The sequence below is a fragment of the Vespa velutina genome, chromosome 3, assembly GCF_912470025.1.
Source record: "Vespa velutina chromosome 3, iVesVel2.1, whole genome shotgun sequence".
Lineage (NCBI taxonomy): Eukaryota > Metazoa > Arthropoda > Insecta > Hymenoptera > Vespidae > Vespa > Vespa velutina.
Window position 1 is genome coordinate 10,681,001 of NC_062190.1, and position 15,000 is coordinate 10,696,000.

General features: G+C 32.8%; 1 protein-coding gene across 2 annotated transcripts in view; it reads left to right on the forward strand.

Moving 5' to 3' along the window:
* Positions 1–15,000, forward strand: part of LOC124947711 — a 63,526-nt gene that overhangs the window by 19,064 nt on the left and 29,462 nt on the right. For both annotated transcript variants that reach the window (XM_047490241.1, XM_047490240.1), the window contains exons 2-9: positions 437–542; positions 1,837–2,033; positions 2,495–3,169; positions 3,680–4,160; positions 5,557–5,810; positions 7,112–7,234; positions 8,705–8,962; positions 9,550–9,729. In XM_047490241.1, coding sequence (XP_047346197.1) covers positions 437–542; positions 1,837–2,033; positions 2,495–3,169; positions 3,680–4,160; positions 5,557–5,810; positions 7,112–7,234; positions 8,705–8,962; positions 9,550–9,729 — 2,274 coding nt within the window. The remainder of the gene's footprint in view (positions 1–436; positions 543–1,836; positions 2,034–2,494; positions 3,170–3,679; positions 4,161–5,556; positions 5,811–7,111; positions 7,235–8,704; positions 8,963–9,549; positions 9,730–15,000) is intronic.

The following is a 15,000-nucleotide window of genomic DNA, read 5'->3' on the forward strand; positions in this document are numbered from 1 at the left end:
TATCTAATGAAATCAATGGATAATGAATGAATCGGTCGTCGAATTAAAGCGAAAAAACTATATGATCTGAAGGAAAGTAAATGATAGTAGAGAAATTATAAAAAGTTAATGTGTTATATAACAGACAAGTTTTAAGATTCGAAATGTTAAAGAAATTTTTTCTTCTTTTTTGCTTCTTTCCTTTTATCTTTCTTTCACTTCATCTTAGTTTTTTTAATTCTTCTTCTACTTCTTCTTTATTTTTTTCCTTTTTTCTTTTCCTTTCTTTTTTATTTTTATTTAGTACTCACCTTTAGAAAAGAAGCGAGTCTACATTTGTTTTTTTATTTATTTTATTAATTGATCTTTTTCTCTTTCCTCCTCCTCCTCCTCTTCCTTCTCCTCTTCCTCTTGTTCTTCTTCTTTTTTTATTTTTTGTATTCTGTAATTTTTACAGGATACTGCCAGAATGCAGAACCACGTGGATCCTTTGGGAGCAAAAGTATTGCAAGGAGGATGGATCTTCTACGGGACAACGAACATCTCGACGAACGACGATTCAAGTAACTATGTAATGGATTATTGTTATAGTCATGTAACGCGACTGGTAAGATCTCTCGATCAGTCATTAAATATGTAACAATAATTTTTTTTCCCCTTTCATTTTCTATTCTTTTTCTTTTTATTGACGATCAATCGAGCATTGATCCTTTTTGAAAATTGTACTCGTCGATCATTTTTTATCGATGACTTTTCCTTGCCTTTTAAATCGACTCTCTCTCTCTCTCTCTCTCTCTCTCTCATGGTTACGATAATTCGTCGAAGAAAATTATTTGCCAAGAAAGTTCGTTTTAATTTTCGATTAAATTATTTCAATTCGTAAGGAGATCGTAACTTTTTACTTCGATCGTTGATCTATACATGATTTGTTTCGAAGAGATAAAAGAATATTCGTATTGATAAGAGACAATATCGATAGCCTTCCGAGAGCGAAGTATCATCGGTATTTTCTATTATCAAGTCAGTAAGATTATTAAATGAATTCTTTCAACGTTTCGCACTTATAAAATGTATTTTCATCAATCGATTGGATCATCGAAAGATATTAGAAAACTCGTAAATTCCGTTTATAGAACTTTAATAAAACTTTATTCTCAGAACTGTTTCAAATATTTTATACGATTATTTCGATCGTCGTATATATATATATATATATATATATATACATCGAAAAGATCCTTGTTTGATTTTGTTGTTGCAAAAACATCCCCCTCTCTCAAATATTTCGTCTATATAATAGGAAGGAAAATAATTGTGAGAGAGACTCTCGTTCGAACTTATTTTTGTAAAAAGAAAGATAGAACAAAAAGAGATAAGAGGAAGAGAAAGAGTAAGAAGAAAAGGAAGAAAAGTAAAAACTATTGAACGTCATTGACTATAACGACGACGACGACGACGACGACGACGACGACGACGGGCGCGTTTCGTCGGTGAAACGATTAAAGATAAATCTAGAAGCTAAGGGTAAGAGCATCGTAGTGGGCAAGTAATAGAGTAGTAGACGAAGGGAGAAGAAGGAGGATGAAGGAGAAGTAAGAGTAGGGAGGAGGGGGAGGGAACGGGAAATAAAAGTGTCGATTTAAGCGGTGGACCGACGTTGTACGCGCTCGAGTGGAACGGCCCAGACTTTGTTGGTCGGTAAAAAGGGAAGAAGAGAGAGGGAGGGAGAGAGAGAGAGAGAGAGAGAGAGAGAGAGAGAAAGAGAAATAAGAGTAAAAAAGAGTGGATGAGAGAGAGAGAGAGAGAGAGAGTAAGTTTGAGGAGGAGAGAAAAACGGTAGGCTATGTTGTCCATTAGCTGGGACGTGTCTCTCGATGGGGAGAAGATGCTCGAAGAGGAAACAAGGAGCTTCTCGTCCGAAAGAAAGTCGAAGGATGAGAACGAAGAGGATAAGGATGCTGTGTCTCGGTCCAACGGAGAAAATAAAAACGTCGCTCTTCATCCATCGGAGAGCCGTACGAGAGCTTCCTTCCTTCGACAGACACTGAATACGAGTGAGTAAAGTTGTTTCTCTCTCTTTCTCTCTCTCTCTCTTTCTGTCTGTCTTTTTTTCTCCCTTTTATTCTTTTTTTACTTCATCGTTTTTTCTTCCTTTCTTTCTCTTTTCGTTTCCTTTCTTTTCTCTTTTCTTTTTCCCTTCTTCCTTCCACCTCCTCCTCCTTCTGTTTTTCTCGTCCAATTTCTTGGAGAGTATTCTTCTTTTTTTTTCTCTTTCTCTTTATCTTTTTCCTTTCTTCTTCTCCTCCCTTTTTTTTTTTTTTTATCAATCGAAATGAACTCTCGTTCGTCGCGTAATCGTTATCTCTTCGCGTTATCTTCGACATTTTTTTCTCTATCTCTTTCTTCTTTCTTTCTTCCTTTCTTTTCTTTTTTTTTTTGAAATTTCTTTTCTTCTCTCTCTCTCTCTCTCTCTCTCTCTCTCTTTTTTGGAACATATCTTCAATGACGATTTTAGCTGCTACAACGTCATTGGGCGAACAACGAAGGTCTACGGGGATTAGTGAGATTAACAAAGCCCGTAAGAAAAATCGTCGAACGAAGGATCCAAGAAATAATTCTTCTTATAATATCAACGGTATTACGGATGTACGTGAAAATGAGATAAGAATTGGCGGTGGTAGATCGTCGTTAAATGAAAATAAAGAAAATGTTAATATGGATCAAATGTTGAAAAAGACGAAATACTCGCAAGCGAGAAAGTTACGTGGTGAACGACGAAGAAGACGTAAGAATAGGGATAGAAAAAGGGGTAGAAAGAGGTCAAGGCAAAATGAGGATAGAAAGACGGACGACGAGAGAAGGCGTGCGTCGAAGTTTAAAAAACGAACGGAAAATGAAGAAGAGGGATCCGAACGATCCTTCGGCGATTCTTCGAACATAGGTTTGACGTATGGGGAAAAGAACGTCAGCATTTTTCGACAGGATTCAAGCAATTTCGATGGTTTAGATTCGAGCACTGGCACCGGTGCTCCGTCCAATCTTCGAGCTCCATCGATTACAACGACAACTACGACGACGAATACGAACGATAGAAAGAGTTTGCCTCAGGTACCACCACGGCGGGACTTGTACGTTGAAAACGTCGAGAGAGAACTTTCTAAACAATTGGAAAAGGAGATCGCTAGATCTGGTATGTGGCTGATTGTAGTTGAGAATACTTTTTTTCCTTTCTTTTTTCTTCTTTTTTTTTTTTTTTCTTTTTCTTCTTCGATCTTCTTCTCTTTTTTCTTCATTTTTATCACTCTTATTCCACTTTCTTTTCTCTCACTTAACCAGTTGCGGCGTAAAGACGTCCCACGTACGTCGGGATGTTTAACACGTCGTCAGGCGATTGTTGCAGAAAGAAAATATGACGTGCTTGACACGTCAACTGTTAATGAAATTCTTTACCGAGATACAGTTTCTGTACGTCTCGTTTGTGACGTAAATCGTGTAAAGTTATCAGTACCGATTCCCAAACTGTAAAATAAAAAGTGACAATGAAGCCAGTGATATTATTTGCGCCTCGAAGTGATTTGCACTCGATTGTTCTGGCACGTGCAATCGTGAATTTCTTTGCACTGCAACTGGTTAAAAACTTTCGCTTATCAATCGTCAAAGATTATTTTGTCGTTCCTTTATAAATTATAATCAACGACAGGTATGATAAATTTGAGTAATCGAGTTCTACTAACCGGTTCTACGACACATCGAGATGTTACGTCGTACGACGATGAGAAGAACAAATTATCGAACGAGATTACGATCGACGATAGAGCGAGATTCGGTAATTCGCGTTACGACGCCGACAAAATGTTGGGTTATTCGCGTACAGAGGAGGATCTACCGATTCTCGATCTTGAAAATGAAGTACTCGAAAGAACGATGAAGGATTATAACGCGTATATGACGTCAAGCTTGAAGTTACGTCAGGATAGGCCAAAATTTACCTCTACATCACGTTTGCGCGATCAACCGATCGTATCTTTAATCACGAGTACAACCACTACTAGCAGAAGTACGACGACTACTACGACTACTAATACCTTAGACGAGGATAATCCAAAAGGCGACTTATCATGCATAAACGGAACTTTCTTGCCGGCACCGTTAGCGAGGCATGCTCTTATCAAATATGTAAAGTGAGTAAATAGATTTATTATAAATTATTTGATTTTTTATCGTTCGATAACACACATACACACACGCAACGCACGTAAATACATATAAGATATTTCATCGAATTAACAATGATTATTAGATCGAATTAAATTACGATCGATTTAGAATTGCAATAATATTTTGACGCATATAAGAAACATGTTCAGTAAGTATTGCGTCGGATCGCAATGAAAATGTATTCGAGAGTGGAATCATAAGTGAAAATTGAATTACTTTTAATATCATACACCGTGTGTGAGTATGTGTGTGTTTGTATATATATATATATATGAAAGCTTCGAATGCAACCGTGCAAGCTGCTTTTCCAAACGCGTGAAGGATTTTCTTTGGTGTTTATGGGATTGCTATATAAGATTGGCACTCTCTTGCACAGTAATCCTCTTTCCTTTCATCTTACCTGAACAAACACCTTTTCTCACTTCCCATTTGAAAACTAGTACTCGTTTACGTTCGTCGTCCATATCCGTACGAAATGATCATCCTTTCTCAGGTTTAAACCAAACGGGAATATAATCGGATATCTTTCGATTTTTACTTTCTCTATTTTATTTTTTCTTTTTTTCTTCCTTTTCTTTTTTCTTTTTTTTTTTTTTGACTTTGTTCTCCTAATACTCATACGAAATCCTACGATCTCTCGTGATTTTTTATTTTACTCAAAAGTATATCTCACAAGAGTCCTTTGAAATCCAGTATCTAGTTTTTATATACAAAAGAATATCTATATATATATATATATATAGATAGATATTCCTTTAAAACGAATTCGAAATCGGGTTTTATCTTCGTTCTCGAATATCGTTGAAGAATCAAGATACGATATTATCTCCTAGTGAAATTCCAAGATCTTATGGTATCGTATCGAGGGTCTATCGAGATCCTTTTAATTGACACGCTTTCATCAATGGAAATCATTCGAAATATTCTCGAGAATATGGAAAACGATATCGAGAAGCGATCCCCTCTCGTTCGAATTCAACAACGCGTTTGCCTGCCCAACATAGTATTTTAATTGTTCTTGTTGGAAATTAATGAGAAACAAAAAAAGAAAAAAAAGAAAAAAAAAAGAAAAGAAAAAAAGAGAGGAAACAAAAAGAATTAAGAGGAAGAAGATAGCGAAGAAAAATGAAATGAAATGGAAATAAAAAAAAAAAAAAAAAAGAAAACAACAAAAAACAGAAGAATTAAAAAAAAGAGAATAATTACTTTCATTTAAATCGTAGCTCATTTCGTTGCATTATCTTACTTCTCTCTCTCTCTCTCTCTCTCTCTCTCTCTCTCTCTTTCTTTCTTTCTTTCTGTCCTTTTCCTTATCGCAAATGACATTTGCGAATATCATTTGCGTGTTCCTTGTTATAGATCTTCAATACCGGGACACGAGTATCTCGAAGCCGATTACGAGTGTGCACCTGGGTTTTATATGGTATCGACCGGAAGTCGATTGCTTTGCAGAAATCGACAATGGATCGGACAAGTACCAAAATGTAAACTGAAACAAGGAACGGACGGTGTATGCTCAGAAGTCTCATGCGAACATGTTTGTAAGGAAATCGATGGTAGAGCCGTTTGTTCTTGTTACAATGGTTTCCGATTGGATGCATACAAATGCATAGGTAAGAGATAAACTTTTATTCGATTCGTTTGTTCTTGTTTTTAATTGGATTCGAAGAATCTCATCGTTCAGAATTATTATATTATTTAATGTAAATAATACGTAGATTTTTTTCATTTATTTACTCTCATGCGATACGTTTTTTAAAAATTGTTATAACGACGACAACTTTGTTAAAATCGTTTTTCTGTTTTTTTTTCTTTTTTTTTTTTTTTTTTTTTTTGCTTTTCTTTTTTTCTTTCCTTTTTTTCGTCAATATCGATATTATTTGCCGATAAATCATAATTCACGATATTAATCCAACGTTGTCGACGTGCACGAATACATACATACATAAATACATACCGCAAATTGAATTTAGATGCGGCCATTACTTTACGTTCCATACAATCGTCGACATGCATAATTGCACACACACACACACATATATATATATGTTTACATATATATACAAACATATATATTTTACATTTACTTGCAATTAAATTTTGCCGCGTTGAACAAACCGCATGAGTGCTTTCAATTAATTTCTCCTGTTTTTTCTCTCTTTCTGGTTTTTTTTTTTTTTTTTTTTTTTTTTTTTTTTTTTTTTTTTTTTTTATTACTATTATTGTCGTCATCATTATTATTCTTCTCTCTCTCTCTCTCTCTCTCTCTCTCTGTTCTTTTTATATATTCTTTTGTTATCTATAATACCCATGTGTTTTTCGTCATGTTCTTTATGAATCTCAATGTCGTCGGAGTAAATAAAAAAAATAATTTACGCACGAAAAAAGCTTTCGAGATGATAATAATAATAATAATAATAATAATAATAATAAAAAAGAAAAAAGAAAAAAGAAAAAAAAAAGAAATGATCGAATAAAACAATATTTACATTAAAATGATTTGGATTAATGTTTAAAATGCGTACGTGTGCAAGGAGAAATGGATAATGAAGGAAAAGAAAAAAAAAAAATGAAGAAATAAATAAATAAATAAATAAATAAATAAAGAGATAAAAAGAAAAAGGAAATAAAGCGTGTTAAACGAAAGCAAAAGGGACGAAGGAAAAAGAGAAAGAAGAGGAGACAAAAAAAAAAAAGAAAAAAAAAAAGAAGAAAGTATAAACGTTTAATTGCTTCGTGACAATATAACTGGTGTGTAAAATCACGTATATCCTGTTGTGTCCGTGGTCGCTTGATTTTTCTTTTTCTCTGTTTTCTTCTTTTGTCTCTCTCGTTCTCTCTCTCTCTCTCTCTGTCTGTCTCTCTGTCTCTCTCTCTCTCTCTCTCTTGTTTTTTTTTTTCATCCCAACCGCAGACGTGAACGAATGCGAGGAGAACAACGGTGGCTGTGAGTACAAATGCGTGAACACTCCTGGATCTTTTCGATGCGAGTGTCCGAAGGGAATGAAACAGGGCGAGGACAGGTTCACGTGCATAGGTGAGCGATTTACGAGCAATCCCGAGCGTCGGAAGTGGTGCTGGGAATTCGATCCGCTCCGTCGGCTCTTTTCAATCAACGCGAACCACCGTGTGATTCTCTCGAATCACCATGGAAAAATCATTTTCAACGATGGATTTTTATTCTCGAATAATAATTCTTTTTATTCTCATTAATCCTTAGAGAAATAAAAAAAAATTTTCATAAATAAAATTATAAACGAGATATATACACACACACACACATATATATATATATATAGAAATTATTAAAAAAAAAAATATATGTATGTGTGTGTATATACAGGTAAGTAAAAAAAAAAAAGGAATCGATATCTTAAAGGCTTATAGTACTCGTTCGAGATAAGTTAAAAACGTTTGATCAAAGTGAGTCCTGAAATCAACCCTTTCGGTGTAAATTAATTCTTATTATTCATGAGCGTTCGGTATAGTGAATGAGTTCTTTGACAAACATGTCGAATTTACATATATTTCCATTATTAGATTAGTCATAGTTTTTTTGCTTATTTTCCTAATAAACTTATGTTGACAATCTCGAACTAGTGCATTTCTAATATTTATAATAATATTTCTGGTGTATCCCTAGTGAATTTCTGGTCCTTAAAATAATCGAATCCTTATATATATATATTAAAAGTGGATAATTAACTAATAAAACAGTTTATTAATTCGTACGAAAGAAACGACGATTCGATCGTGAAATAATCAAATCTTTAAAAAAAAAAAAAGATATATATATATGCAAAAAAAGAAAAAAAAAAAAAAAAAAAAAAAAAAATGAAAAAAAATCTAATTTTCGGATCGATTAAATCAAATTCTCTCGATTCGATCGTTTGAACGTAAAAATATTCATCGATTAAAAATGATAATCACGTTTGTTTTCAATGTCCATTACGTCCGACCGATGTTTTTATTTCTTCTCTTTTTTTTTTCTCTTTCATTTTTTCTTTCTTTTTTATTTTTCCCCACGAATCGGTGAAAAAAAAAAAAATACCGTTATTTCCTTCCTAGTGGATATAGATATATCCGTATTCAAATTTCGATACTATTCTTCGATAACAAATAATGCATTTTCCTCTCTCTATTCGATATTTCGAAAATCTGTAGTTTCATCTAATCGAACGGACAGGTCAACGATCACAATTTTGATTTTTGGTGGACGTAACGCGAACGAATTTTGCCAACGTGCGACACTATTATTGATATCATATAAATATATATATAAATTTTTTCTTTAATATATATATTTTTTGTACATTTATATAAAGAAAAACCGATGAAATGTCTAACGATTGGTCGAGTAATATAATAAATACGATTTAATAAATCAATTGATCCGATCAAAAAGTACGAAATATATTTATCAAAAAGAACGATCGATTCTCTTTAAAATCGTCGAATAATAAAGCGATTAAACTCAATAAATTAATTATGGATCGATGATATATAGACATCAACGAATGCTTGCTGAACAACGGTCATGGTCCCTGTCAGGACACGTGTCGAAACCTCGTAGGTGGTTACGAATGCTCTTGCGAGGGTATCCAGGACACAGTTCTGTCGGCCGATAACCACACGTGCCAGAACGCGGGTCCATGCAGTGTCAACAACGCCGGATGCTCTCACACTTGTCTCTCGACGATGGGTCGAGTGTTCTGCCTCTGTCCGGACGGCTTCATGCTCGAGGACGACTGGAAGACCTGTCAAGGTAAACCTCATCTCCCTTAAGGGTATACCACTTGCGTTTAATCGCGTTAATTGAATGTCGACGAGGAAATTTGCCTTGGTACCTATAACAAATCCTCTTCAAATTGTACGTTTAAATCGTCTATCTTTATTATTTACTTTTTTTGACAAAATTAATAAGATTAGATAGTTCTTCTTTTTTTTTTCATATTATCGATATGGGGGAGAGAGAGAGAGAGAGAGAGAGAGAGAGAGAGAGAGAGAGAGAGAGAGGAAGAGGAAGAGGAAGAGAAAGAGGAAGAGAGTTTAACGTTAAATGGAATTACATTACAATGTTAGCTTTTTCATATAAATTTAACATATCCTCAAATGCATACAAATATATATATATAATATATTATTATATAAATATGGTACATTATAAGGTATACCTATTTATAAGTAATATATTAATTTGTATTATAAGAGAGATAAAAACATGATTAATATTTATAATATATTACATTATGTAATAAAGAATTATTTAAAAGATTATTACGTTCGGGATAATAAAATTTTAATGTATTCCTTTTCTTTTTTCTTTTTCTTTTTTTTTTTTTTTTTGATCAGACGTAGACGAATGCGCAGTACCTGATCTACAAACGGAAGTGTGCCGTTATGGATGTATCAACACGCAAGGATCTTACAGATGTGCCGAACCGACAGAACTGAAGGATCAACCGATCGTAGATAGTCTCTCTATCACCTGCCTGCCCGGATACGAGGTGTCCACGGACGGCTCTTGCGTGGGTGAGTAGTACTCGATCCTTACGGTAAATCTATTGGACGTGTTCTACGATCCAATTTTCTCTATCGTCTATATGATTAAGTCATTTATAAAAGATTACTTCCTACGAAATTATCCTAAAAATTGATATTTAAATTGATCATGACATTTTTGAAGAAAAAAGAAATATATAATATATCATAATAATAATAATAGTAATAATATATAATTATCGTATTAATATTATAACAGTATATAATAATGATATATTATTAATTATTATATATATATATATATATATGTATATATTTTGTATATATAATTATACATACATTTATATATGTACGTACGTATTAATTATTATATATACGTAATAACTTTTATATAAATTAATTAATTAATTAATCATTGACCGTGAAATTGTATATAATAAATGTCATGATAATTAATTAATACGAATATATATTTGTCTTTGTATAAAGATTAGAAGATGTTTATATCGTTTTGGAAGACCTTAGACGTGCTTCACGTTGATCGTTTCAGTTTCAAATTGCACTTTCTACCAATGCGGTGCGAAATTTCATAGAGCGTTGTAAGTGTAATACCGAAAGTTGCTCTCAGTACCTGGTACGTTAACTACGGTAGCTCGTTAGCATGTTGTTTAGTTATTTACTCAGTTATTCCACGATATACAGGATTATACAGTTTAATGATAATAGATACCCCTAGGGAAGTTAAACTTTGTCCGCACGGACACAGTCAACCGATTTAGAACCATATAACTGTTAGCCACACGACTATCTTTCCTTATGCATTTTGCAAAGTCGTTCCTTCTTTATTTACATTAATTAAAAGAACAACGAATAGCTATCCGTTATAAGTTGAGGAATAAAAATAATTATTATCTTTTTTCCCTCTTTTGCTTTTTCTTTTTTTCTTTTCTTTTTCTTCCTTTTCTTTTTTTTTCTCTTTTGTCTCTCGTTCTCCAAATATTTTTTTTTTTATTACCCCCCCCCTCCCCCTCCCTCTTCCCTCCCCTCGCCACCCTTTTCTTCTTTCTCTTTTACTGTATTTTTTTATCGTTCAATATCATTATCAGGAATATTGGAAAAACGTAATACAAATTAAAATGAAAAAGATTATCTTGATCCATTGAAATTCCCAGGAATTCGTGTTATATGTTATCAACCTTAATTAACGTGATTGTAATTTTTCCGTGATTGTAATTTTTTGTGATTAATATCAATGGGATTTATATTTTATATCTCAAAACAAACACGACGTAGAAAAGGAGTAAATATATTCGGCGTAAATTAAAAAGGGATTTTTCACATAACCCCGCTTTCTCCTTTCACATCTCCCTTTCGTCCAACCGGATGTTTGTTTGTTTTATCTTCGTTATTCGCAAGAGAAATGTACTAGGGGTTAGTTGAGTGAGAGCGAGAGAGTGAGAGAAAGAGATCTTTTTCACTTTTTTTCTTTTTTTATTTTTGTTTATTTTTTTTTCCTCTTTTTTTCTTTTTTTTTTTTTTTTTTATCAAAACCGCAAATATCACTTTTCGTTATTAAACGTAGTAACTGAAACTGATATAAATATGGTAATAGTCAAAAGCACTTGTCTGTATCGCGTACGAGAGAAGCAATGTAATTTTCGGGTTTAAAACGTTCAGTTTTAAAAGCCGATGGACGGTGGATAAATTTCGAGCGGGTCGATGGCTACCAGGGGATAACAATTCCCCATAGGGAGATGAAGGCCCCCCCCCCGCTCTAACGAAATTTCAGAGAGGGTCCTCGTCAAGCCCCTCATCGTAACATCGTACGAGACGTAAATAATCGAATCAGCTCGAACATGGATCCACTTTGTGTAGAGGCCCGCGCGTAACTCCGTGTCGACTATCGACGGTGAATTACAATTGGCGCTATATGATATTATCCTGTCGTCTGATAAAAGATAGAAGAAGTGAAAGAAGAAGAAGAAGAAGAAGAAGAAGAAGAAGAAGAAGAAGAAGAGGAAGAGGAAGAAAATGAAAGAATAATTAAACTAAACGGAATAGAAAGGAAAAGAAAAGAAAAGAAAAAAAAGGAAGACATTTTTAGGCATCTTGAACAAAAAAAGAAAAAAAGAAAAAAAGAAAAACCAAAAGAAAAGATCTTCAAGGGAAAGTAAAAATAATAAAAATAGAATTTTAATTTGATCCATAATCAAATATTACGTTTATTTTTGTACTCGTTGGAAGAATTGAATAAATATATTCCCATTCGGATCATTCGGAGTGTCACGAATTATAAAGATTTCGATTTATGATTTTACCCGATTAAATAACAATCTTCTATTTCTACTTATCGAGATCTTTTCGGATAAATTTCTTCATTTTCTTTCTTTTTCGATGGTAAAACTAAGAAAATCTGGGAAACTCGTTCTTTCTTAAAATAACGAAGAATAATATCTAATCGAAAGAGTCTTGAGAAAATGAGTGATCGATTTTTAATCGATTTTCTTTAGTGAAGATTGATTCATTGTTGCATTTAATTTTTATTTTTTTTTTATCCATAATTTGTATTTTATATATCTTATATCGTATACGTAATATAAATAATATCGTTTAATGAATATGTATATATTTCTTCATCGAACTTCATTCAAAGTCTTTCAACGATAGAAAATTTTCGTATGCTCGTAAAGCAACGTTAGGATGTAGATATAACGAGAACTCCGTGGGGATATGAAGGCACTAACGAGATTTTCCTAACGGCCTCGTCCGTACCTACGTAGATCATCCGTGTACTTAATCGAATTAGTTCACACGTGGATCCTGTGCTCGCGGCATGACGACAGCTCGCGTTAGTATCGCGCCTAAATCATTCTGTGCACTTGCACGAACACGATAAAGGACTTGGCCCTTTCGAACAGAACCAATCGTAATTCGAGGATACAATTATCGACGTTATTAAAGTGTCCAAGCGTTCGTACTGAAATCCGATTCATTTATGTCTCTTTCTCTTTCTCTCTCTCTCTCTCTCTCTCTCTCTCTCTCTGGCTTAATTGACATCGTACGTCATTTTCCTCTGAAATTTTCGATCAAAAATAAAATCACTGAGATGAAGAATAATTTGGTCAATGTGTTTGAATAATAATTAGTAATTAATTGAAATGATATTTATGATACGTTAATAAATAATATTGTTTTGTAAAAGTGTAATTTAATTTATAAAGAACATTTTTCGATTGAATCCGTACGATTGATTATTATTAATTTATTTAGAAATATTAAATATATTAATTTTCACTTTGGTGTAATTGAAATTTTACTTCAACGTAACTACATGAATTATTTTCATTGAATTCAAAATTAATTGACATTTTACGTCATTTTCCTTTGAAATTTTCGAACAAAAATAAAATCACTTAGATTGAGGATTAATTTGGTTAACATGTTTGAATAATAATCATTAGTAATTGTATTAAAATGATATTTGAGATATTGTAATAAATATTATTGTTTTGTGTAAAAGTGTAATTGACCAAGGATGAGATTATATCCGAGGAAACTTTGCCAATGAGTTCGAACAATTGATTGTAATAATTTATAGAAATGATTAATATATTAATTATCACATAGTGTAATTAAAACTTCATTTGCCCGTAACTAGATGAATTGTCATTATTGAATTCGTCGACCATGATACAATTATCGATGTTATCAGAATATTCACCATTGATGCTGAAGTTCGATCAATTTATGTTTCTGTCTGACTTAACTGACATCATACGCCATTTTCCTCTGAAATTTTCGATTAGAAATAAGATCAGTTTGGATGAGGAATAATTTGATTAATTTGTCTGAATAATAATTAGTTGAATTTAATTAAAATGATATTAAAAATATTATCGTAAATATTATTATTTTATAAAAGTTTAAATCAATTGAGCACGGATAAGATTATTTTTGGTAAAATTTTTACAATACATACGAACGATTGATTATAATAATTTATTTAGAATATATTAATTTTCATTTTGGTGTAATTGAAATTTTACTTTCTCGTAATTTCATGAATAGTCGTCATTAAATTCAGAATTAATTGACATTGTACGTCATTTTCTTTTCAAATTTTCGACGATGAATAAGATCACCGAGATGCAAAATAATTATGTTAAAGTGTTCGCATAATAATTAACGATTGAAATAAAATGATATTTAAAATACGATTATAAATATTAACATTTTGTAAAAATATAAATTAATAATATAACGATTTGATAATCGCTTAGATGATAATTTTTCGAATGAATTAAAACGATTGATCATAATAATTTATAGAAATGATTAATGATATATCAATTATCGTATGATGTAATTGAACTTTCACTAGTTCATAACTTAATGTATTATCATCATTGAATTGGTCGTTCGCGCACAACTAATTAATTACTTAAACTAACATCGCACTGATAACATCGGATGATTCACTCGGACCTCGTTACTCGGTACACATTGGAATATCTCTACTGAATTCTAATTCGATTTCGGAGTACGATCTAATTGCATTGAGAATCCGACAAGTGTATCGAAGTTACCAGTCTATTCTAAGAAGATAACTCAAGTCGATTTTGTTCGATCGTCCTAATTATTACATGTAAATTCGTTATACTTAATTAAATTTCCCGAGGAATTTTTTTTCTTCGTAGCAAAAAAATTCACGTCTAACGATTGGATTGATCTCGTTTCATCGAAAATTAATATCGAAACTAATTAGAGAGAGAGAGAGAGAGAGAGAAAAGAAACAAACAATAGTGACCAATAGAAGAAGAAATAGTATGAAAAGCCATTGGGAGATTTTAAGCTGAGCAAAGAGTTGGAAAAACTCACGCGAGTTCACGAAAAATCGTCAGAGCGTGACTCCACGTATATTTACTGTATAAATTTAGGAAGACTCTCTCTTTCTCTCTCTTTTCTCTTTTCTCTTCTCTCTCATTGCATTGCATCGGCACGGGTCAAACAAAGGGAGTACACGGATTCGTAGGACGTATGAAAAATTTTTCCCGTTCTCCGTTATTCGAACAGGAAATATATTTTCTTTCCTTCTATTCTTTTCTTTTTCGAGAGTGCGAAGATTCCTATGTATTCTATCCTTGTCTCTTTCGTTTCGTTTTCTTTTCTCTTTTCTCTCTCTCTCTCTCTCTCTCTCTCTCTCTCTTTATCTCTCTAATCTTATTTCTCTTTTTCTTCGTGGTAGAACTTCGATCTGGAATCTTGACTTGTGATCCCTCGAGGACGATATCTATATTACTG